Source organism: Triturus cristatus, chromosome 1_1, assembly GCF_964204655.1.
Source record: "Triturus cristatus chromosome 1_1, aTriCri1.1, whole genome shotgun sequence".
Classification (NCBI taxonomy): domain Eukaryota; kingdom Metazoa; phylum Chordata; class Amphibia; order Caudata; family Salamandridae; genus Triturus; species Triturus cristatus.
The window spans coordinates 62,095,630-62,122,210 of NC_140579.1; the positions used below are offsets into that span (position 1 = coordinate 62,095,630).

The 26,581-nt window shown below is 48.3% G+C and overlaps 1 protein-coding gene across 1 annotated transcript in view; it reads right to left on the reverse strand.

The window, feature by feature from the left end:
* LOC146869411 (E3 ubiquitin-protein ligase TRIM39-like) overlaps positions 1–25,664 on the reverse strand; it is an 86,794-nt gene extending 61,130 nt beyond the window's left edge. Inside the window, exons 1-2 of the mRNA XM_085599779.1 lie at positions 25,231–25,664; positions 3,266–3,361 (exon numbers count right to left, since the gene is read on the reverse strand). Of these exons, the coding sequence (XP_085455905.1) occupies positions 3,266–3,361; positions 25,231–25,644 (510 nt within the window). The 5' untranslated portion in view covers positions 25,645–25,664. The remainder of the gene's footprint in view (positions 1–3,265; positions 3,362–25,230) is intronic.
* Between the last annotated feature and the right edge of the window lie 917 nt (positions 25,665–26,581).

Below are 26,581 nucleotides of genomic sequence, written 5' to 3' on the forward strand. Positions count from 1 at the left end.
TGCTCTTTTATGGGTCACTAGTATTCAAGTAGAGGGCTGTGCTCTTTTATGGGTCACTAGTATTCAAGTAGAGGGCTGTGCTCCTGTGATGTCTCACTAGTATATCCTGTGCTGTGCCACCAGTATACAGGTGGAGGGTTGTGTTCCTCACATGTCTCACTAGTATACAGGTAGAGGGTTGTGCTCTTGTACTGTGTCACAAGTATACGGGTGGAGGGTTGTGCTTCTGTGGTGTGTTACTAGTATATAGGTAGACAGTTGTGCTCAGGTGCTGTGTCAAGCTCATGTGATGTGTCAATACTATACAGGTAGCGGGTTGTGCTCCTGTGCTGTGCCACTAATATACAGGTAAAGGGTTGTGCTGTGTCACTAGTATACAGGCAGAGGGTTGTGCTCCTGTGGTGTGTCATTAGTATACAGGCAGAGGGTTGTGCTTCTGTGGTGCGTCACTAGTATATAGGTAGACAGTTGTGCTCAGGTGCTGTGTCACGCTCATGTGATGTGTCAATACCACACAGGTATAGGGTTGTGCTCCTATTATGTGCCATTAGTATACAGGCAGAGGATTGTGCTCCTGTATATGTCACTAGTGTACAGGTGGACGGTTGTGCTCCTATATATGTCACTAATATGCAGGTAGAGGATCGTGCTTCTGTGCTGTGTCAGTTATATAGTGGTAGGAGGTTGTTTTCCTGTGCTGTCATTAGTATGCAGAAAGAGGGTTGTGCTCCTCTTTTGTATCGCTACTATAAGGGTACTCCCGTGTGCGTCACTAGTATACAGGTGGAGGGTTGTGTTCTTGTGCCGTGTCACTAGTATACAGGTAGAGGGTTGTGCTCCTGTGATGTCTCACTAGTATATCTTGTGCTGTGCCACTAGTATACAGGTGGAGGTTTGTGCTCCTGTGCTGTGTCACTAGGATACAGGTGGGAGGTTGTGCTCCTGTATGTATCACTAGTATACAGGTAAAGGATTGTGCATCTGTGCTCTGTCACTAGTATACTGGTAGAGGGTTGTGTTCCTGTGCTGTGTCACTAGACTGGCAGACAGTTGTGCTCATGTGATGTGTCACAAATATCGAGAAGACGGGTTGTGCTCCTGTGCTTTGCCACTAGTATTCAGGTTGTGGGTTGTGCTTCTGTGATGTGTCAATAGTAAACAGGTAGAGGGTTGTGCTTCTGTATATGTCACTAGTATACAGGTAGAGGACTGTGCTTTTGTGCTGTGTCACTAGTATAGAGGTAGAAGGGTTTTTTCCTGTGCTGTTACTAGTTTACAGTCAGGGGGTTGTACTCCTGCAATTTGTCACGAGTATATGGCAGGGCTGCTGAACTGATTATGGCAAGCGGTCCTTGTCCCAAATGAGGCTTCCCTATAGATCTGCGTAGCTGAATCCGCTGATACAGGAATGGGTACTGCGAGCACGCTACCACAGAGCAGGTAAAGCAGGGCAGAGAAATCTGCAGTCTGAGCAATATAGTGTTTTCCCGTGTGAACTCGTTGAGGCAAAAGCCATTGAATTGATCTATGCAGTAGCCAGTGGGGTGACCCAGAGTGAACTGAGTCTGTGCTTGAATAAACCCTAGGCCCATATGACATCAACCAATCAAACAGGATTTATAGAACACGGCTAATCAACTACGAGGGTATCCGGGCGCTGAGAACATACAGGAGACCACAGACATTAATAATTCTACAGCGGTAGAAGGGCATCAGAGGGGGTTCGGGGCTTTTTTGTGGATTGTACATTGCAACCCTGCAAGTGTATCTTTATTGAACTGTGTGGTGTTTCCCTTTATTTGGGCTTAAAGGACTTTATTTCTTAAGAAACAGGGCTAGACATAACATTATTGTGTCTGTTGGTTGACTGTTGAGTTCTGAATGCCTGCCCCGCCCTCTGCCTCCGTGAGAAGCCTTTGACTGCTCGACCTCGCTATCCTGGGAGTCAAGTCCAGAGAGGGATGTCCCTGACCCAGTGTCGAGCCATAGTAGGACAGACCCCAGGACACCAGAGGCAAATGACCTCAGTAGTACACATTCACAGATGAATATCTCCAGACTGTGTATAAACAAACCCAGCAGATTCACACTCTCACATAGGCACACCCGTACATATACATATTCACACAGAGATGCATATGTGATCTCACTGATGTATTACACACATGTACAGATATGAGCACATGCATCTGGATACTCTATGACTCAAAATATATACATGCATACGAAGACACAGAAACACTTGTTCATGTCCACAAAAACACACAAACACAGAGATGAGTAGATATGCATGCACTACCATGAATAACTCCAGGGCCATCCATACATGAATACATAATTAAACTACTCCTTTGAAAATGGACATTATGACCGACACCATGCTGATTTGATGTGATGATTTATAGTATATCATGATTGATGTTTTAAATTGCTTGTCACCCTGAGAGGTTATCAGGAAATAGTAATTATTTGTTTGTGGGAATTATATTTGAGTTTAAACAGTGACAATTTAGTCATGTTAATTCAAAAACGATTTTTTCCCAAAGAATTATGGTTCACATTATGTATTAAGTTTCAACATATATAATATGGATTTTTAAATAATATATATGTGGACCTAGTAGTGATTTTAACTACTGGAATAACGTGTCGGTCTGAGGAACAATAATAATGATGTCTCATTTGCGTAGTCTGTTCACTATATCTATTATACAAACAACCATGTGACCTTCAACTATGTGTTTATAAGTGGTGTTTTTTACTGACTACACATTGTGAACAAGGCAAGTGTGCCGAAACGCGTCAAGCTAAGCAAATAAACTAAAAGCTGGATGGTGAAACTTACCCAAGTGTCGGAGTCTAATTTCTGGAGTAGAAGTTGGAGGTGGTTTGAACATAATTAAACATTTACACCTAAGCATGAATATGCTCGCACACATACGGGTGTGCACACAAACACACACACTGGTATATACTCACAGCTAGCGAATGAGACATCTGTGCACACATACACTAAACACACACCAGTATGTAAGTATTACCTTAAGGTCAGAAGAGTAATTCTTGTTTTTATTTATTTTAGGACAAGCTGTTGGCTGATTTCAGTCCCAAAATCCAAGCACAGTGACTCCGGTCAGTATATTTATTTGGAGGGGATCATGACGCAGTCTGTAGGGCGACTCATCAGCCTCTGTGTGTCACCACAAACACACGGCACAGACATATACAGGCACACAGAGACACAGCACTCACTGCAGCCGCTCACCCTCATGGTTTTATATTGTTCCTCTTCCTTGACTTTAGACTCCAGAATATATTCTTCCTCTTTCTTCAGGAGACGCCGCCACTCTTGAAGTTTTACCTGCAGAGATGAGATTGCAAGAAATAAGTGTATATTTGTAGAGTGTAGTCTTACTCACAAAAAAAGAGTCACTACAGTATCTGCCACACGTGCCCGGACTGTATATACCACTCATACATTAATAGTGTAAGTACCAGCCACACATATGCAGATTGTAAGTACCAGTCGCACATATCAGGGTTGTGAGCACCAGCGCCAGTGTCACAGACAAGGACACAGACAACGGTGTCACTTCTTTGGTCCTGTTCTTGCCTAGAAAGACACTGTGCTCACTTTAAGCCTAACTGCATGGAAAGACTTAGACTTGGCACTACTTTAAAAAACAAACTTTGTCCTAGAGACATTATATGATATTTTAGAACAACACACAACCATGTGAAAATATCTAATCTAACACATTTTTATAAGTGCAATAACCATGTGTGCAGCCCATATACCAAGAATAAACAGGAAGCATATTTGGCAAAAAGAATGGAAAAAGGTAAATTATATGTGCATTTCTTGATTGATGTTCATTAATGCACACTGTGCAGTGACACAACCTAGTTTCAACCTTCAGCCTGGTTCACACCCTCCTTCACGCACATCCTGGGCCTCCTCAGCCCTAAAATTAGATGCTTCCATACATAGATCACACACTCAAATCAGGACGTGGGAGGCTTGAAGTCACACACAGGACACTCTGACCCTCACTGTTAGTAATTCTACAAGACCCAACTCTTTCAAGCTCCTCTCCTGCTATTGACCTCTACAATCTCCAAAACAGCGTCCTTAGTATTCAACGCAGCCACCACACGTTCTTTGAAGACTTCCACCTCCAACACAAAATACATGAAGGACGCCTCCTACACACTACTAAAGACACTGGAAATGAAACAACTCATCAATAACCCAACACAAAGTCAACACACCAGGCCTCATTCTATCAGCATCTCCCAATATCTGCGGCTAGACACCTATAGCCCTCGACTGGACTGACCACCTTTCCATCCTCAACTGGAGAGACCTCCTTTCCATCCTCAAATGGACCAACCTCTAGGTTCAACTAACTCTTCTCTGAGTTGGTCAGTGATCTCTGCTCACGCTACCAACGACTTCTAGTGGTGGGTGACTTTAACAAAACTCCCAGAGAGTTGCAGGCTAGCCAGATCGAGATAGCCATGTGCTCTTTTGGGCTTCACCAACTGGTGAATGCTCAAACTCATATTAAGGGCCACATACTCGATCTCATCTGGACCTCCCAGCGACAAACCCAGCTTACAGATATCAGCACGTGCACCTGGTCTGACCACTCGCTTATTAGGTGCTGGGTCCCGCTGGATAGCTTCCCATTGCAGCCGCCACTTAGTTGTAAAACCGTGGGCAGCTGGAATAGAATTAAGGCAGAAAATCTGGTGGGTACCTTACTTAGACTCCCCATGAAAGCACCCACCTCAGGCAACCTGGACTATGAGTGAGCTGCCCTTACCGACACGCTTAAGAAAGCCATTGATCAGGTAGCACCGGCACGGAGGGAGAAAGTTAGAGATAAAGGAAAGGGCGCCCCCTGGTTCAATGAAGAACTGAGGGGCAGGAAGCAATCCCTACGCCAAGCTGAGAGAAGGTGGCGAACATCAGACAGCCAAGCCGATCTCGTTGCCCACAAACTCTTGCTTATCTCATATAAAAAGGCCATTATGACTAGGAAGGCCGAATGCTATGAGGCAAGAATCACGGGTGCAGTAAATAAACAGGAAGAGACTTTTAAAATATTAAAAGAACTCAGCCAGAAGTCAACACAAGGATCCACAGCCTCACCAGTAGACTGTAACACCTTCCTGACTCATTTCCTGCACAAGGTCGCTGACATCCTAGCTGAGATTGAGAGCACCCCGACCCATCAGGCCCCCGCAAAACAGCACCCCACACCCCCTACGCCTGCTAACCAGCTCCCGTCTTTTCCTAACTTAGATCCAGCCTCCCTGTCAGGCCTGAAGAGCCATATCAAATCAGGCTCACCAGCAGACCGCTGCCCTCCAAGGGTTTTTCGCATGGCCCTCCCCGGTCTTGAAAGACAGATTCTCGCCCTACTAAATCGCTCCCTAGAGACAGGCTACCTTCCCTCCAGTCTGAAGGAAGCCAGGGTCACCCCCCTGTTGAAGAAACCTGGGGCGGATGTGCTCTCAAAAACTACAGACCAATTTCCCAGCTCCCTTTCCTGGTGAAAGTCATAGAGCAACACATCCTAAAAACACCCTCGGTCTTCCTGGAAGAACACCAGCTACTCCAAGGGAAGCAGGCGGGCTTCAGGTCCCACCACAGCACTGAGCTGGTAATGCTACCGGTACCTGACGAGCTCAGAGTCATGCCCGACAATAAAAAACACGTGCGCCCTGGTGCTGTTAGACCTGTCGGCAGTATTCGACACGGTCAATCATGCGCAGCTTCTAGCCCGCATTTCCGAGCTGGGCATCATCGGGCTGGCCCACCAATGGCTTGAATCCTTTCTTTCCGGGCGGTCACAGAGGGTTCAGCTTGGGGAGCAGGTGTCTGACAGGGGCACCCTCACGTGTGGCATCCCCCAGGGCTCAGCACTATCCCCGCTCCTCTTCAACATTTACCTCCAGCCGCTAATAGCTACCTTGGCGCGCATGGAATGCCAAGTCTTTAACCATGCGGACGACACGCAGCTCATCCTCCAGATCGCCAACGCCCAACAGGCCCCCTCATTGATTCAAAACACTCTCTCAAGGTCAACCCAGACAAAACTGAGGTCCTGGTCATCCCCTGGAAGACAAACCCTTGGAACGATCGTTTCTGGCCCCAAGAGCTGGGCATAACCTCTACGCCGGTCACGACCGTAAAAAGCTTGGGCATTAAGATAGAAGCAGACCTCTCTATGTCCAACCAAGTTGCGACTGTGACTGGTATATGCACTCGCCTGCTGAGACAGATGCTCGACTGCAGCTTTACAGATGATAGTATCAGCCACCATCCTGTCCAGATTAGATTACGGGAAAGCCCTGTATATCGGCCTACCGAAAAAACTAACCAACAAATTACAGGTGACCATGAATGATGCAGCTAGGCTGATCTTCAGGATTCCCAGAAGGGCACATGTGACCCCTCTCTTGCGCAAGCTTCACTGGCTCCCCATCAAGCAGAGGGCAAAATTCAAGGGTCTTTGTATTGCCCACAAAGCAATCTACGGCAGGCCCGACCTACATTAAAGAGCATCTTCAAAACTATGTGCCAGGCCGGAAACTCCGGTCCGCCGAGAGCTGCCTACTGGTAGTTACCCGGTTTAATACGATATCCAAGGGAGGCAGAGCCCTCTCTGTCCTGCTCCCGCAACTCTGGAATAAAATACCCGTTGGCCTCCGCAAGGAATGCGCTCTCCTCCCTTTCAGGAAATGCCTCAAAACGCTACATTAACAGAGCAGACACCAGCCCTTTACAGGGTCTGAAGCAAGAATCAGACGCTAGCCTCTTACGGGGTCTGCAACAGAAAACAGGCAGCACACTCATACAGGGTCTGTGACAAGCTACTTGCCAGAAAGAGAGAGCAGACACGAGCCCTTTACAGGGTCTGCACAAGGGAATAGGCAAGACTCATGCAGGGCTGAGGGCTGCAACGGAGAATAGGCAGGAATAGTGGGAGAGCAGGCAACGTGCTGATGACGTCTGACCAGGAGAGCAGGCACCGACCCCAAGCATAGTGTATGGCAGGATGGCAGCAGTCAGACTGAGAGCGTGAACAGTAGGGTCAAAGGTTTTGGCACAGTGTCCATGTGACAAACTGCTTCCGTTTTACTATTCTGGCACGGGATACCTTCTAGTGCAGGAGGCCCGCACCACGAGTCATGTTACAAGTGCCTTACATCTGGCGTGTTGCTCTCCAGCAGAGTACGAGGTTGCAGTCCACCCTGAGTGGTCTTGATTTTAACCTAAGTGGAACCCCCTCCATGGCCAGCCCATGACACTACTAAAGGTTTGTGGCAGCCTAACAGAGTAGTGAGGTAGATGTTGCCTCAAGCTCAGATCGGAGAGTGACTGATACTACCTTCTGACTCTGCATTTCATGTCATCCCTGGGCTCCATCTGACTGTAACATACATGTTGGGACACAGATGTGTATGGCTGTGAGAAGTTGGCCTGGTATATGATGTTCACTAATTAAAGTGACCACCTTGCACCATGCCAAGCAACCCTTATGGTGTGGTTGTAAGTCAACCTTTTCGGACCAGCTGCCCTAGTGGTAGCGTAGGCTAAGCAGTCTTTCAGGCTAAACTCGTTTTGGCATGTAAAGCAAGCTGTTTTACTATATGTAACCCCCCTTTATACCAATGAAAGGACACCACACAGATATATATTCAAAATATATATGTATTTATTACTCAAAGTATCCCCTAGACTCTTTATGAGCACAGGAGCACAAATCGTTAAACAAGAAAGTATTACAATATACAGAAGTTGCACTTTATATGGATAGGCCCTGGTGGCCGATCAAACCATATACTAAAATAGTGGTATAAGTACCACAAACAGGAAAGGAGAAAGGCCTAGGGCCTCTAGAATTGCTGGGCCTACAAGGAGCTAACTTCAGTTAGTGACCAGGAGGTCCACGGGTCGCGTGTGCAGTGAGGAAAGTTACACGCGGGCTCCCATAGGTTTTCAATGGGTGCGTAAAAGTTCAAAAGTTACTGCTAAAAGGGTCTTCTGGATGGACTACGAACTTAAGACTTAAAACCTAGACATTAGAGATATTTCTCTACACTTGTGCACCGGAGTGCCAGCTTTACCTCACCCACAGGAAGCGGGTGCATAGGTCTCGAAGTGCGTCGGGTTTCGTGTATCTGTTCAATGGAGCCTGACGACAAAGATGCTGCAGGCGGCCGGTCCAGAAGAGATGCGGTGGATCCAAGGGTGGATCGGAGTTGTAGAAGATCTGTAAGCAGAGGGGACAGTGTTCACAGTCACTAGCCAGTGACCGGCGTGGCACCAGGTAGGTACCAGGCGATGTCGGGTGCAAACAGGTGAAAAGGTGTAGCTTGTCTCTGCAGCCACGTGGTCCCTGAAGGTCGACGACGTCCAGGAGTCGGTTCACGAGCTGTCCCACGCAGGCTCTCGCTGTCGGCGACTCAAAGGAAGCAAACAAGCCTTGGCAAAAGCAGGAGTTGCAGCAATCGAAGAAAGCTTGTAGTTCTGACCAGCAAGGTCAGAGGGGCAGCTCCTTTGGAGGGCAGCAGGGGCCAGTCTGGAGCAACCAGACCAGCATCATAGTTTTCAAGATTGGTCGACAAGATGGCCACTAGCCAACGGGCCGGGGACCGGGCAGGCGCGTCGAGTTGCAAAGTGCAGAGGGGCCCCACGCAGATCGTGGAGATGCTGGAGGGCTCACCTTTGGTGCAGATGCTGCTCGGATGTTGGGCTTCTCAGGACCCAAAGCAAAACTCGGAGGGAGCCTCTGTTGTCGCGCTTGCAGCTTGTCGAGTGTCTTCCAAGATGGCTGGCTCCACGTGTCTCGGTGCCTCCACGGGTTCCTTCTTTGCAGGGACTGTGGATCGGGCTGTGAGAGGTCTGGAGGTCCAGTTCTTGTCGGTCTCTGGGCTCGGGCTCCGGCAGGAGGCGGCGGCAAAGCAGACGTCGATTCGCTGGATGGTGCTTGTGTTAGCAAGATGGTCACTCCCTGACCACAGGGGAGATTTCCTTCAGTCTTCTGTGCAGCAGAACGTCGAAGTTTCCGTCTTCTTCTTAGTTTCAAGTTGATTCCAGGATGTCTGAAGTCTTAGGACACAGCTCCTACCTTTAAGCGGATTCTAGGGGCCGGACTATCTGCTAGGTCCCTCCCTAAGGGTGGGACCAGGAAGGGGGGTGGTTACACCCCCAATCCTTTGTCCAGCTCGCCCTAGGTCCGGGGCTGGTGTGCCCCAGGACCGGTTTGAACTGACATATGCACCGAGGCTCCTTGAGAGCCTCAGGCATGTCTGATTCTATTCAAGCCCTACCTGACCAATACACAAAATCCTGTCTGGGGTGGTGCTCGCACCACCCCTGGCAGGAAACCCTTTTTCCGCGTCTCCCAAGCTGGAAGGACTCCCAGCAGCAGGAGGGCAGACTTGTGTCGGTGGTGGCAGCGTCCATTTTGTGAAGCTGAGGCTATGTGTGATTTTACCCGGGTTTCAGGTTCGGTACATGTCGTGTCCCTCTAGAAGGGTGGAATGCTAACCCCGTCGCCAGAACTGGCGAGGGGTTAGTATTCCAATTCGTATGACACCTTACTCGACATGTTTTGATAAAGCCAAACCAAAGATAGCATTTAACCGCGAGGTTCATAATGCACTTAAGAGTATATGGTATGGCGATATCTGGAAACGGTAGAAGGAGGTTGTTCCGACCACTGCAGAGAGGCTCAGCTCATGCCAGAGCACCATCCCACATGGAACCAAGCACTCTGCCTTCAGGATTGTTAAGGCCTGCCATAGGAGTGACTTATAGGTTAACATGTGTCCCATTTAAGGTTAGGTATAGGTATACTACACCTAAGTAAGAGGTGGATACACCAACTTACCCCAGCTGAGTGATCAGCCAGTTGTGTCAAATTGTTAGGCCAGGCCAGGGGTGGCACAATACATGCTTCAGCCCCTGGTAGGCCTTAGATACACCAATGCCCTGGGTACCTAGTGTACACTGGTACAGGGGCTCACAGGGTGATCCAGTTCCAATTGGTTATGCACCTAAAGTGCATAGTGTCAACTTAGTAGAGAGAACAGCAGGCTGGGGGTCTGATTAGCAGGCCCACAGCCTCAATATGTCAAAAACCAGTGAAGCAAAAAGCAAACATTTGGGGTGACCATAGGATAGCAGACCCTACTCTCCTACAATGGCCCTGTATTACAATTAGCAGGGCCTCACAGCGCTTTCAGGCTCAGGTACCTTCAGGTCCAGGCCTATAGGATGCAGTGCTTGTGGACATGTGAGGTGGGGCTCACGTGTGCTGCAGTGGGGGCCTCATGATGGGTGGAATGCTTTCTGTTGCATTGTAGAGTCTTTCAAAGTCTTAGTTGTAGTCAGTGCCTACAGCCTCCCTTCTCTTTGTATCGCCCCCGACAATTTACTGCTTCTTCCAGCCCCACCCTCTATTAGAATATTTTTAGGGCCGAGTACAACATTCTGGGTTGAATATCTATCCTGACGGAAGGAGAGATCGTTTGAGGTTCACTGTCAAGTTCAAGGGTTCCCTACAAAAGTCTGGGCTAACTATGAATCTGGATGAACAGTTGCACAGGAGCCAAAAATCCTAGGAAAGGATACAAACTGTCCCCTTTTAACTCTCAGGAGCTCTGCACAGCACTGAGAGAAAGGCAAAGAGCAGAGGCAGGAATCTTGTCTGTCTCCCTCCTACAAGTAAGCGCTAGACCCCAGGACTTTGGAAGAAACTGTAGCTGCTGGTGAAGGACTCAGGAGGTGGACTGCCTGCTAGGAGAGGGCTTGTCCTGATCACACAGAGCCCAGCTCAGGCCCAGCACATGAGCAATAGGTAGATATGTGACGCAGAGAACGGTGGAGGCAGGGACGTGAGAGAGCGAGCAGATGCACCTGTTGATAGAGACTGACGAAGAACGGAAACAGGTGGAGAATTAAGAGAGAAGAAAGGAAGAAATTGTATGAAGGTAGAGGGGCCCAGTAAGGAACAGATGAGAAGCCAGCGTTGGCAGGCAGAGGGTCCCAGGGTCAATGTATCTGTGTGGCTTCCACTGGGGTGCGCATGCAGATGGTACCACCCTACAGACACAGCAACAGCAGATAAGGGTCCAGCCCGCAAGAGAACGCATGAGCTGAGCTTTCAGAGAAGTCACTAGGCTGCTCCTACCTGTGCTGTGCTTCTCGACACCATCATCGCACCCCACCTACGGAACGCCATAAACAGCGCCTTCACATCAGCCACCTTCCCGGAGAGCTGGAAGCACGCTGAGATCAACGCTCTTCTGAAAAAACCCACCGCTGACCCCAGAGACCTCAAGAACCACCGGCCCATCTCACTCCTCGCGGCCAAAGTCATCGAGAAGACCGTCAACAAACAACTGACCGCCTTCCTCGAGGACAACAACTCGCTCGACCCTTCCCAATCCGGATTCCGAGCAAATCACAGCACCGAGACCTCCCTCATCGCAGCCACAGACGACATCAGAACCTTAATGGACAACGGAGAAACAGCCGCCCTCTCAGCAGCCTTTGACACCGTATGCCACCGCACCCAAGTCCACCGCCTCAACAAAACGGGTATCCAGGGGAAGGCCCTGGAATGGATCACCTCTTTCCTCACCAGCAGAACCCAGAGAGTCCGCCTCCCCTTTCCGCTCCTCGGCATACGAAATCATCTGCGGCGTACCCCAAGGATCCTCACTGAGCCCAACACTCTTCAATATCTACATGAGCCCCCTCGCCGCCATCGCACGAAAACATAACCTCAACATCATCTCCTACGCCAACGACACCCAGCTGATACTCTCCCTCACCAAGGACCCAGCCACCGCAAAAACAAACTTCAAGGAAGGAATGAAAGAGGTAGCAGAATGGATGAAGCACAGCCGTCTCCCACTCAACTCGGATAAGACGGAGGTCCTCGTCCTCGGACAATCCCCCTCCGCATGGGACAACTCCTGGTGGCCCTCGGCACTGGGCGCCGCACCAACTCCCACCGACCACGCACGCAACCTGGGCTTCATCCTGGACTCCTCGCTCACAATGACCAAGCAAGTCAACGCCGTCTCCTCCGCATGCTTCAACACCCTGCGCATGCTCCGGAAGATCTTTCGATGGATCCCCACCGAAACCAGAAGAACAGTCACCCAGGCCCTCGTCACCAGCCGACTGGACTACGGGAACGCCCTTTACGCTGGAACAACAACCAAACTCCAAAACCGTCTCCAGCGCATACAAAACGCCTCTGCGCGTCTCCTCCTCAACATCCCTCGCCGCAGCCACATCTCAACGCACCTAAGAAATCTCCACTGGCTCCCCGTCAACAAGAGGATCACGTTCAGACTGCTCACCCACGCACACAAAGCCCTCCACAACATGGGACTGAAATACCTCAACAGCCGTCTCACGTTCTACACCCCCACCGCCAGCTCCGCTCCACCAGCAACGCCCTCGCCATCGTCCCACGGATCCGCAGAGCCACCTCCGGAGGAAGATCCTTCCCCTACCGGGCAGCAAAGACCTGGAACTCCCTCCCCTCCCACCTTCGACTGACACAGGACCATCTCAGCTTCAGGAAGCACCTCAAGACCTGGCTCTTCCAGCAGTAGCGGCACCACCCCCCCCCCCCAGCGCCTTGAGACCCTAACGGGTGAGTAGCGCGCTCTATAAATATCATGATTGATTGATTGAACCCAGGCCGGCTCGCTAGATTGTCCAGAGAGCAGATACTGGAGCGTTTCTCCAAGTCCACATGGCCGCCAACATAAAGTTCGGAGAAGATCTCCAGAGTCCTTCTGGCACAGACTGAGCCCCTTCTGCACGCTCATGGCTGCACCACTAAGCCATGCTTGTCTGGGCACTCTGTGGGAAGGGGCCCACCCTGGCAGCGGCACACACAAGTGCTGCACATGTGGGAGTGTGCATGTAATATGGCAGGATTTCCGAGTCTGTCTCACTGAACACCAGCAAGCCTCATAGTAGACTTCCTGGGCAAGACCACAAAACAAGCACGAATGAATGTAAAAAGAAGCTCAAACAAGTGCAGCTTACAAACCAATGTAGGTGGGAGCAAACGTGCATATTATTGGTGAAATGACAGAGCCCGTAAACAATGTTGGAAACGTGTATCACCATAAATTCAGTGGTGTTGTTTAAGCAGATTACAGTCAAACTTGGTTAAAATTAAAGGAGCCCTTGAAAACACTGCATCTGTAGAGAAAGGTGGTGGGAGGGTGGAAGCAGCGGCTAGCATAAATGAAATGAAAAGTGCGGTTTGTATAGCGCAACTGTCACTCCTGACAGAGTCTCCTGGCGCTGCAGATCATCTAAAAGAACAGATGAAGAAAGTAAGTGTAAGGAAACTTTGCTTGGCCGGTGCTCCTTAGTCTTGACAGGAAGTGAGGTATCGGCTGAGTGAACGACTAAGAAGGCAGCAAAGAGGAGTGACGTAGAAGTGATCCAATAGTAAGTAGCAGGCGAGCTTACACTCCGCACGGTGCTTACATATGGTCTTGCAGAAAGTGCATGTGCGCTGCCTAGGCTGGACCTAAAAATGAGGAAGACACATCTCTTCAGTGAGCACTGCCCCTGATCCGACAGCCCACCCTTGACCTCCTCATAGCAATGGTTTCTTCCCAAGGACCATTTGCCCGGTTTAGTGCTCTGTATCCAGACAGTAAGTACTACCCATATATATTAAGAGTGTAAGTGCAAATAACATACACATCTAGATTGTAAATTCTTGACCACACATATCCATATTGTTTTTGAATATTGTACATCTACACTTCCTTAACCTATTAACCATTTAAGGAGATTGTTCTATACAGGTGCCAGCCACATGCAGGGTCTGTGACAGAAAACAGACAATTAAAGAAATGATCACAGTCTGTGACAGATAACGGGGCAGAGGAAGAGTGCAAGCGCCATCCCCAGGCAGGGTCTGTGACAGAGAACAGACAGACACAGTGACAGAGCAGGTGCAAGCCCCATAGAGAGTCTGCAACAGAGAAGAGACAACTAAAACGAGAGAGCGGGCACCAAGCGTTTACAGGGTCTTTGACAAAGAACAGTCACAGGACGAGAGCAGATATCAGTCTCATACAGGGTCTGTGACAGAGAACAGACAGACACAGTGACAGAGCAGGTGCCAGTCCCATAGAGTCTGCAACAGAGAAGAGAAAACTAAAACAAGAGAGAGAGGGGACACCAAACGTTTACAGGGTATGTGACAGAGAACAGTCACAGGGCGAAAGCAGATATCAGTCTCATACAGGGTCTGTGACCGAGAACAAACCCATTGAGAGAGCAGGTACCAGACTCCTTCAGGATCTCAGATGGAGAAAAGACAGGAACAGCAGGAGAGCAACCAGCCTCATTAAGGGTCAGTGACTGAGAAAAGACATATTGAGGAAGTGGGTACCAGGAAGACACACATTTACATCAAGCGGGCAGGTGCCAGCCTCATACAGGGTCTGTGAGAGAGAACAGACAGCAGAGACCACACTCAGTAGAAGGCAAGAAACAGACAGCAAGAGATAGGGAGCAGACATCAGCCGCTCTAGGGCCTATGACAGGGATCAGGTAGTTGCCCTCAGAGAGAGTTTAAATCAGGGCAGGTTCCAACCCTTCCCAGCATCTGAAATACAATTCAGACACCAGCCCCTTACAGAGGTTACAACAGAAAAGAGGCAACAGGCTCTTACGGGGTCTGTGACAAGCAACCAGACCAGCTGAACCTCTGCCTTATGAACCCTGCATTGCGGGGAGTCATCTGCACAGATGCTCTTGGGAGCCTGTGTACTACACATTGCATTGCTGCACCTCTTCTGCTGCGTCTGATACCCTTGTGGGCCTGTGTGCTACACATTGCATTGCTGCACATCTTCTGCTGTGTCTGATACCCTTGGGAGCCTGTGTACTACACATTGCATTGCTGCACATCTTCTGCTGTGTCTGATACCCTTGGGTGCCTGTGTGCTACACATTGCATTGCTGCACCTCTTCTGCTGCGTCTGATACCCTTGTGGGCCTGTGTGCTACACATTGCATTGCTGCACATCTTCTGCTGTGTCTGATACCCTTGGGAGCCTGTGTACTACACATTGCATTGCTGCACATCTTCTGCTGTGTCTGATACCCTTGGGAGCCTGAGTACTACACATTGCATTGCTGCACCTCTTCTGCTGCGTCTGATACCCTTGTGGGCCTGTGTGCTACACATTGCATTCCTGCACATCTTCTGCTCAGTCTGATGCTCTTGGGAGCCTGTGTACTACACATTGCATTGCAGCACATCTTACGCTGTATCTGATACCCTTGTGGGCCTGTGTGCTACACCTTACATTGCTGCATCAAGTCTTCTGACACTAACAACTGTCACTACCACACTGAACCCTTTGAGTGCCACGTGAGACCCAAAAACACCCACACACATCCCTTCTGATCCTCTGCAGCCGCCTCTGGGGCTCAAGGTATACACCTGTTGTCTCAGCGCTCCGACTGCCACACTTTGAGCTCTTTTCCAGTTTCTTATATAGGTTTCACAGAGTGCATTTGCTTACGATCCCTAAGCACCCACAAATATACCTTGTGGCTTTGGGCAGTCTTCTCCAGGGGATCCACAGAGTCCACTTTGATCCCTGAATACCCACAGACATATCTTGTGCTCTTCTGCATCCTCTTCTATGAGGCTCATAGTGCTTCACCAATGATCCCTAAAAGCAGACATACATAACTTGTATTCCCCTGTGAGACTCGGAGGATGTCTTTACTTGTGAATCCTGACCTCCCACATATATACCATGTGCTCTTGGGCACACTTCTCTATTGGATCCACAGGGTGAATTATAATCTCTTAACATCCGAAAACATACTTTATATCCTCTTAACCCCTTCGCTGCCAGGCCTTTTCCCCTCCTGTGCCACGCCCTTTTTTGGCTATTTGGGGTAGTGCGCGCTTAGACCCCTGTAACGTTTTGACCACATAAAGTATCCACGCCAAATTTGCGTCCTTTTCTTCCAACATCATGGGGATTCTAAAGGTACTCAGGGTTTGTGGATTCTCCCAGAGGGGTCACAGAAATTAGCCAAAATACAGCAAAATGTTGGTATTTTTCGGAAAAATTGGAAAAACGGGCTGCAAATGAAAGCATCTGGGTTTTTGCCCTGCAAATGTTATCATTAAAGGGTTTGTGGGGTTGGAATCACCATTTTCCCAGCTCTTCGGAGATACCAGACTTTTGTCAGAAACCCAACATTTTTTACACAGTTTTGGCATTTTTCTGGGACATAGCCTAATTTTGCTATTTTTTGTGCTTTTGACCTCTTTCCAGTTAATGGCAGAAATGGGTACCAAAGCAATAATGGATCCTGGACAGCTATACATTTTCGAGAAGAAGACAAAATTCTGAATTCAGCAAGGGGTCATTTGTGTAGATCCATCAAGGTTTTTTTATAGAAACTAACAGTTAAATATAGGATAAATAAAAAATTTGTTGAAAAAAAATGCCTTTTGTGTCAACGTTTTCGCCTGTAACTTCTTCTAATTATGACAGTTCTTTGAAAGCAATATACCATTACATCCGCTGGACATTACTGGTTGTGGGGATATATAGGACTTGTAGGTTCACCAAGAACCCGACGAACCCAGAGCCAAAAACTGAGCAGCAACTTGCAATGGTTTTTTATTATGTACCGGGTATATAGTAATTATTCTGTAAAAATGTGTACATGGAAAAATCGGTATGAAAGACACCTATGTATTTCTGAAATGGGAACAAAATATAGAGTTTAGAAACAGTAGATATTTGCACATTTCGGAAATTGGGGATACTCATACTAGCATGAATGACTTCTTTTTTACACAATATCTTTCATTTGGAAGGCAGAAATGCATCGAAAGTCAATAGATAATAACAGTTCCTTTACAAAACCGAATTACCCTAAGTCTCCCGATAAAAATGGTACCTCACTTGTGTGGGTAGGCATAGTGCCCGCGACAGGAAACGGCGCAAAACGCAACGTGGTCACAACTCAATATCGCAGTGAAAGTTTACCCTTTTTTGGCAAAGTGCCTAGCTCTAGTTTTTGAACCCTAGCTCTGCGGGCACCCTGGGAAACCTAGCAAACCTATACATTTTTGAAAACTAGACACCCAGGGGAATCCAGGATGGGGTGACTTGACTGCCTCCCACCAGGGTCTGTTACCCAGAATCCCTTGCAAACCTAAAAAATTGTCAAAAAAAACAGATTTTCCACACATTTCTGTGGTGGAAAGTTTCGGAATCTGCATGGATCCACAAATGTCCACCCACCTTGCGTTCCCCAAAGTCTTACGAGAAAAACGGTACCTCACTTGTGTGGGTCGGCCTAGTGCCCGCGACAGGAAACGGTGCAAAACGCAACGTGGTCACAACTCAATATCGCAGTGAAAATTTACCCTTTTTTGGCAAAGTGCCTAGCTCTAGTTTTTGAACCCTAGCTCTACGGGCACCTTGGGAAACCTAGAAAACCTATACATTTTTGAAAACTAGAAACCCAGGGGAATTCAGGATGGGGTGACTTGACGGCCTCCCACCAGGGTCTGTTACCCAGAATCCCTTGCAAACCTAAAAAATTTACAAAAAAAACACATTTTCCCCACATTTCTGTGGTGGAAAGTTCCGGAATCTGCGTGGATCCACAAATTTCCACCCAACCCGCGTTCCCCAAAGTCTTACGAGAAAAACGTACCTCACTTGTGTGGGTCGGCCTAGTGCCCGCGACAGGAAACGGCGCAAAACGCAACGTGGTCACACCTCAATTTCGCAGTGAAAAATGACCCTTTTTTGGCAAAATGTCTAGCTGTGGTTTTTGAACCCTAGCTCTGCGGGCACCTTGGGAAACCTAGCAAACCTATACATTTTTGAAAACTAGACACCCAGGGGAATCCAGGATGGGGTGACTTGACTGCCTCCCACCAGGGTCTGTTACCCAGAATCCCTTGCAAACCTAAAAAATTGACAAAAAAAAACAATTTTCCACACATTTCTGTGGTGGAAAGTTCCGGAATCTGCGTGGATCCACAAATTTCCACCCACCCCGCGTCCCCCAAAGTTTTACGAGAAAAACGGTACCTCACTTGTGTGGGTCGGCCTAGTGCCCGCGACAGGAAACGGCACAAAACGCAACGTGGTCACACCTCAATTTCGCAGTGAAAAATGACCCTTTTTTGGCAAAATGTCTAGCTGTAGTTTTTGAACCCTAGCTCTGCGGGCACCTAGGGAAACCTAGCAAACCTATACATTTTTGAAAACTAGACACCCAGGGGAATCCAGGATGGGGTGACTTGACGGCCTCCCACCAGGGTCTGTTACCCAGAATCCCTTGCAAACCTAAAAAATGGACAAAAAAAACACGGGCACCAAGGGTTTACAGGGTCTTTGACAAAGAACAGTCACAGGACGAGAGCAGATACCAGTCTCATACAGGGTCTGTGACTGAGAACAAACCCATTAAGGGAGCAGATATCAGTCTCATACAAGGTCTGCGACAGAGAACAGACAGACACAGTGACAGAGCAGGTGCCAGTCCCATAGAGTCTGCAACAGAGAAGAGAAAACTAAAACAAGTGAGAGAGGGGACACCAAACGTTTACAGGGTTATGTGACAGAGAACAGTCACAGGTCGAAAGCAGATATCAGTCTCATACAGGGTCTGTGACCGAGAACAAACCCATTGAGAGAGCAGGTACCAGACTCCTTCAGGATCTCAGATGGAGAAAAGACAGGAACAGCAGGAGAGCAACCAGCCTCATTAAGGGTCAGTGACTGAGAAAAGACATATTGAGGGAGTGGGTACCAGGAAGACACACATTTACATCAAGCGGGCAGGTGCCAGCCTCATTCAGGGTCTGTGAGAGAGAACAGACAGCAGACACCACACTCAGTAGAAGGCAAGAAACAGACAGCAAGAGATAGGGAGCAGACATCAGCCGCTCTAGGGCCTATGACAGGGATCAGGTAGTTGCCCTCAGAGAGAGTTTAAATCAGGGCAGGTTCCAACCCTTCCCAGCATCTGAAATACAATTCAGACACCAGCCCCTTACAGAGATTGCAACGGAAAAGAGGCAACAGGCTCCTATGGGGTCTGTGACAAGCAACCAGCCCAGCTGAACCTCTGCCTGATGAACCCTGCATTGCTGGGAGTCATCTGCACAGATGCTCTTGGGAGCCCGTGTACTACACATTGCATTGCTGCACCTCTTCTGCTGCGTCTGATACCCTTGTGGGCCTGTGTGCTACACATTGCATTGCTGCACATCTTCTGCAGCGTCTGATACCCTTGTGGGCCTGTGTGCTACACATTGCATTGCTGCACATCTTCTGCTGTGTCTGATACCCTTGGGTGCCTGTGTGCTACACATTGCATTGCTGCACATCTTCTGCTGTGTCTGATACCCTTGGGAGCCTGTGTACTACACATTGCATTGCTGCACATCTTCTGCTGTGTCTGATACCGTTGGGAGCCTGAGTACTACACATTGCATTGCTGCACCTCTTCTGCTGCGTCTGATACCCTTGTGGGCTCTGTGTTACACATTGCATTGCTGCACATCTTCTGCAGCGTCTGATACCCTTGTGGGCCTGTGTGCTACACATTGCATTGCTGCACATCTTCTGCTGTGTCTGATACCCTTGGGTGCCTGTGTACTACACATTGCATTGCTGCACATCTTCTGCTGTGTCTGATACCCTTGGGAGCCTGAGTACTACACATTGCATTGCTGCACCTCTTCTGCTGCGTCTGATACCCTTGGGAGCCTGAGTACTACACATTGCATTGCTGCACCTCTTCTGCTGCGTCTGATACCCTTGTGGGCCTGTGTGCTACACATTGCATTGCTGCACATCTTCTGCTGTGTCTGATACCCTTGGGAGCCTGTGTACTACACATTGCATTGCTGCACATCTTACGCTGTATCTGATACCCTTGTGGGCCTGTGTGCTACACCTTACATTGCTGCATCAAGTCTTCTGACACTAACAACTGTCATTACCACACTGAACCCTTTGAGTGCCACGTGAGACCCAAAAACACCCACACACATCCCTTCTGATCCTCTGCAGCCGCCTCTGGGGCTCAAGGTATACACCTGTTGTCTCAATGCTCCGATGCCACACTTTGTGCTCTTTTCCAGTTTCTTATATAGGTTTCACAGAGTGCATTTGCTTACGATCCCTAAGCACCCACAAATATACCTTGTGGCTTTGGGCAGTCTTCTCCAGGTGATCCACAGAGTCCACTTTGATCCCTGAATACCCACAGACATATCTTGTGCTCTTCTGCATCCTCTTCTATGAGGCTCATAGTGCTTCACCAATGATCCCTAAAAGCAGACATACATAACTTGTATTCCCCTGTGAGACTCGGAGGATGTCTTTACTTGTGAATCCTGACCTCCCATATATATACCATGTGCTCTTGGGCACACTTCTCTATTGGATCCACAGGGTGAATTATAATCTCTTAACATCCGAAAACATACTTTATATCCTCTTAACCCCTTCGCTGCCAGGCCTTTTCCCCTCCTGTGCCACGCCCTTTTTTGGCTATTTGGGGTAGTGCGCGCTTAGACCCCTGTAACTTTTTGACCACATAAAGTATCCACGCCAAATTTGCGTCCTTTTCTTCCAACATCATGGGGATTCTAAAGGTACTCAGGGTTTGTGGATTCTCCCAGAGGGGTCACAGAAATTAGCCAAAATACAGCAAAATTTTGTTTTTTTTCGGAAAAATTGGAAAAACGGGCTGCAAATGAAAGCATCTGGGTTTTTCCCTGAAAATGTTATCAAGAAAGGGTTTGTGGGGTTGGAATCCCAGCTTTTCGGGGATACCAGTCCTTTGTCAGAAACCCAACATTTTTTACACAGTTTTGGCATTTTTCTGGGACATAGCCTAATTTTGCTATTTTTTGTGCTTTTGACCTTCTTCCAGTTAATGGCAGAAATGGGTACCAAAGCAATAATGGATCCTGGACAGCTATAGATTTTCGAGAAGAAGACAGAATTCTGAATTCAGCAAGGGGTCATTTGTGTAGATCCATCAAGGCTTTTTTATAGAAACTAACAGTTAAATATAGGATAAATTAAAAATTAGTTGAAAAAAAAAAGCCTTTTGTGTCAACGTTTTCTGCTGTAACTTCTTCTAATTATGACAGTTCCTTGAAAGCAATATACCATTACATCCGCTGGACCTTACTGGTTGTGGGGATATATAGGACTTGTAGGTTCACCAAGAACCCGACGAACTCAGAGCCAAAAACTGAGCAGCAACTTGCAATGGTTTTTTATTATGTACCGGGTATATAGTATTCTGTAAAAATGTGTACATGGAAAAATCGGTATGAAAGACACCTATGTATTTCTGAAATGGGAACAAAATATAGAGTTTAGAAACAGTAGATATTTGCACATTTCTGAAATTGGGGATACTCATACTAGCATGAGAATTATCAGTCATTTTTTAGAATGACTTCTTTTTTACACAATATCTTTCATTTGGAAGGCAGAAATGCATCGAAAGTCAATAGATAATAACAGTTCCTTTACAAAACTGAGTTACCCTAAGTCTCCCGATAAAAATGGTACCTCACTTGTGTGGGTAGGCATAGTGCCCGCGACAGGAAACGGCGCAAAACGCAACGTGGTCACAACTCAATATCGCAGTGAAAATTTACCCTTTTTTGGCAAAGTGCCTAGCTCTAGTTTTTGAACCCTAGCTCTGCGGGCACCTTGGGAAACCTAGCAAACCTATACATTTTTGAAAACTAGACACCCAGGGGAATCCAGGATGGGGTGACTTGACTGCCTCCCACCAGGGTCTGTTACCCAGAATCCCTTGCAAACCTAAAAAATTGTCCAAAAAAAACACATTTTCCACACATTTCTGTGGTGGAAAGTTTCGGAATCTGCATGGATCCACAAATTTCCACCCACCTTGCGTTCCCCAAAGTCTTACGAGAAAAACGGTACCTCCCTTGTGTGGGTCGGCCTAGTGCCCGCGACAGGAAACGGCGCAAAACGCAACGTGGTCACAACTCAATATCGCAGTGAAAATTTACCCTTTTTTGGCAAAGTGCCTAGCTCTAGTTTTTGAACCCTAGCTCTACGGGCACCTTAAGAAACCTAGCAAACCTATACATTTTTGAAAACTAGACACCCAGGGGAATCCAGGATGGGGTGACTTGACGGCCTCCCACCAGGGTCTGTTACCCAGAATCCCTTGCAAACCTAAAAAATTTACAAAAAAAACACATTTTCCCCACATTTCTGTGGTGGAAAGTTCCGGAATCTGCGTGGATCCACAAATGTCCACCTACCCCGCGTTCTCCAAAGTCTTACGAGAAAAACGGTACCTCACTTGTGTGGGTCGGCCTAGTGCCCGAGACAGGAAACGGCACAAAACGCAACGTTGTCACACCTCAATTTCGCAGTGAAAAATGACAATTTTTTGGCAAAATGTCTAGCTGTAGTTTTTGAACCCTAGCTCTGCGGGCACCTAGGGAAACCTAGCAAACCTATACATTTTTGAAAACTAGACACCCGGGGGATTCCAGGGAGGTATGGCTTGCGTGGATCCCCCCACGTTTCCTTACCCAGAATGCCCTGCAAACCTCAAATTTAGCTGAAAAAATCACCTTTTTCACACATTTTGGTGTGGGAAAGTTGAGGCATCACCGGGCTGACACAAATTTCCTACCACCCAGCGTTCCCCCGGGTCTCCCGATAACGGTGCCTCACTCGTGTGGGAGGCCCAAGTACCCGCGACAGGCAAGGGCCCAAAACGTATTGAGGCGACATGAAAATTGCCTACCTCAAAACGACCTGGTTTTGCAAGGGGGGTCACCTGGGTTTTTGGCCCGGTGCTCAGCGGCCACCTAGGGGAACCTACCAAACCCACACATTTCTGAAAACTAGACACCCGGGGGATTCCAGGGAGGTATGGCTTGCGTGGATCCCCCAACGTTTCCTTACCCAGAATGCCCTGCAAACCTCAAATTTAGCTGAAAAAATCACCTTTTTCAAACATTTTTGTGTGGGAAAGTTGAGGCATCACCGGGCTGACACAAATTTCCTACCACCCAGTGTTCCCCCGGGTCTCCCGATAAAAACGGTGCTTCACTCGTGTGGGAGGCCCAAGTACCCGCGGCAGACAAGGGCCCAAAACGTAGTGAGGCGCACTACGTTTAGGACCCTTGCCTGTTGAGGCGCACTACGTTTTGGGGCCTTGCCTGTCGCGGGTACTTGGGCCTCCCACACGAGTGAGGCACGTTTTGGGGCCACCCCGGGGGGGGGGGGGCAGAAAGACTGTAGTAATTGGGGGGGGTGGGGGCATGGGCCTGCCCGTTTTGGGCAGCCCCCACCCCTATTTATTTATTTATTTATGTAACTTCCCTGGTGTCTAGTGGGCTTTTTACCCCCCCGGGGGGGGCAGATTGGGGGCTAATGCCCCCATCTGCCCCCCAGGGGGGGCAAAAAGACTAAAATGGCCAAAATATACAGGGGGGAGCAAAGGCCCTTGCCCAAGGGGCCGCTCCCCCCTCCCTGGTGTCTAGTGGGTGGATCCCTGCTTGGGGATCGCCCTCCTGTGGCGATTCTCCCCTTTCCAACGATCTCTCCCATGTTTGTACGTGCTCAGGGGGCTGAGATAGCCCCCTGAGCATGTACAAAGTGAAACCTGAAATGAGCCTCTTGGCTCATTTCACTTTCACTTTCACTGTAATGACGTCGGCGCGACGTGCGCGCCGATCGTCATTGCAGTGAAAGGGGGGGGGGGATTCCCTAGGGTATGCCTCATGACGAGCTGGACTCGTCATGGGCACACCGCGTGAGTCCAGCTCGTCATGGGCATACAAGGGGTTAAAAACTTAACAAGTGACTTCCCTTGTGGTACCTGAACACCAACACACCTACCTTGTGCTCCTCTGCAGGTTCTTCCTCTGGGTAACTTACAGAGTGTCTTCACTTGTAAGTACTGAACACCCACATACACTCCTTGCACAGACTTCTCTTTGGGGCCCACTGGCACATTATGACCTATAAACAATCACAGACATACCAAGAGCTCTTAGTAGCCTCCTCTATGGACTCTCCGGTGACTTTTGATTCCCTGAACATCCACAGACACACCCTGTTCTCTTCAGCAGTCTCCTCAATTGCACACACAGGTAGGATAAGTAGATGACGCCATGCCACCGGCACTCAAACTTTCAATTTCTGAGCTTTTGATGTAACATATTAGTGCATTCTGGGAGTTGTGGTCCTGGTTCACTTTACTGAATCCTATTGCTTCAACACACCAGATAAAAATGATATATAAAAGCTAAGTCCAGGAATAGAAAAAACGGTGTTCCAGTGACACAGAGCCATCTGGTCAGCCTATACAAAGGGTGACTTTTGACCTCTGAACACTCACACACGTAGCTTGTGCTCTCCGGCTGCCCCTTGGTGTGGCTCACCAAGTGACTTTGTGTTCCCTGAATATTCACAGACATACCTTGTGCTCTTCACTTGTCGTTCCTAAACACCCACACTCACCTTGTGCTTGTTTGCAGGTTTTTCATTGGGGCTCAGAGTGCCTTTGTGACCCCTGAATGCCCACAGACGAGCCTTGTCCTCTTTTCCAGCCCCTTCTTTGAGGCTTGAACAACCTATTAGCCCTAAAATCAAACTTAGATGTCTTGTATTCCTTGGTATGACTCATTGCATGTCTTCATAGTGAACTCTGAGCACCCACCCACATAACTTGTGCTCTTGGACAACTATCTTTATGGGAATCACAGGGCGCCTTTGATCACTGAAGACCCAGAGACATTGTAACTTCTGAAAGCCTCGAGGAGTGTATTCACTAGTGAGTCCTGAGCACACACATACCCTGTACTCTTCTGCAGCCGACTCTATGGGGTACACAGAGTGACTTGTGACCTCTAAGTACGTGCACACATAGCTCGTGCTCTTAAGCTGCCTCCTTGATGGGGCTCACAGAGTGACTTTGTGATCCCTGATTGTCCACAGACATGCCCTGTGATCTTCAATTGACACACACACACGCACACGCACACCTCCCCCCCTTATAGTCATATGCCGGTTCCTCAATGGGGATCATAGTGTGAAACTGTGATCCCTGAATGCCTATAGACATACCTTGTTCTCCTCTGCAGCCTTCTCTAGAGGACTTGCAGAGTGTGTTTTATGCTCCTTTGACTCCCAGCACATCAAACATATCATCCTTTGATCCTCTGCACAGAACAGTCTCAGTTTCTCTTCATGTTTCTCACACAGATTCTCCCCCTGAGGCTTCACTGGGGGCAGATTAAGCCGTTTTGCAATGTCCACCATGTTCCCCAGTTGCCTGTTGGGTCGGAGGCTTTTCCCAGGAGATATTTTCCTGCACTGTGGACAGGGGAAGTTTCCATCTCTTCCCTCCCAGCTCTGAGTGATGCAGGAGCGGCAGAAGTTGTGTCCACAATCGATCATCACCGGATCAGTAAAATATTCCAAACAGATGGAACAAGTGGCCTCTTCCTTGAGGTCCCCGAGCTGAGCTGCTGTCGCCATGATTCAGAACTGCAGGAAGTAAACTTAAGTTTCAGTTTCTCTCTTTGTGAAGTGGGTGTGTCTGTGCGTCTGCCCCTCTCTGGCTGCGCTGGGACTTCCGGGCTCATGTTACAGTCATAAAGCAGGAGGGAACTGCCACTTGGTTTTGTTCTCACTTTCTGCAAGTCTCAGGAGCTGGCACTTAAAATCGATTGTCTGTAAAAGCCATTGTATTTTTTTAAAATATGTTGATTGTAATCATTGTCTAAGAATTATACGCATTTAAAAATTGTTTTTAGGCAATTTCTTTCTGCATTTGCAATTTTACGTTTAAGTTTCAAAGCCTGCAAAGTACCTGCTTTTGCTTCATGTTTTTTAATCTATTCCAGCCATGCATACAAATACTAGTCAGGCCAGTAAATAACCGTCCAGATGGCAACCCCACCTGTACTTTGTGCATGTTCACTTGCTGATGCCTTTCCAGTAGCAGATTTATGTTTAAGAGAAGATTGTAACCACTGCCTGTCATTACCTATTCTGTGTGTGAGGGAAGATTTCACTGCTGCTGCTTGTACTGTAACCTTCTGTGCGCGGGGTAGCTTGCACTGCACTTCTTGTGTGTGAGGGTAGCTTGTACTGTTGGTGCACCTCTTCTGTGTGTGAGGAAAACCTGCACTGCTGCTTCTTGTGCTGCACTACTGTTGTGTGTGCTGCATCTCTTGTGTGTGAAGGAAGCTTGCACTGCTGGTGTCTGTGCTGAACCTCTTCTGTGTGAGGGAAGCGTACACTACTGGTATCTGTGCTGCACCTTTTTTGTGTGAGGTAGACTTGTACTGCTGGCGTCTGTGTTCCCTCTTCTATGGGAGGGAAGCTTGCACTGCTGGTGTCTGTGCTGCACCTCTTCTGTGTGTGCAGGAAGCCTCCACTGATGTTGCTTGTGATACTCCTCTTCTGTGTG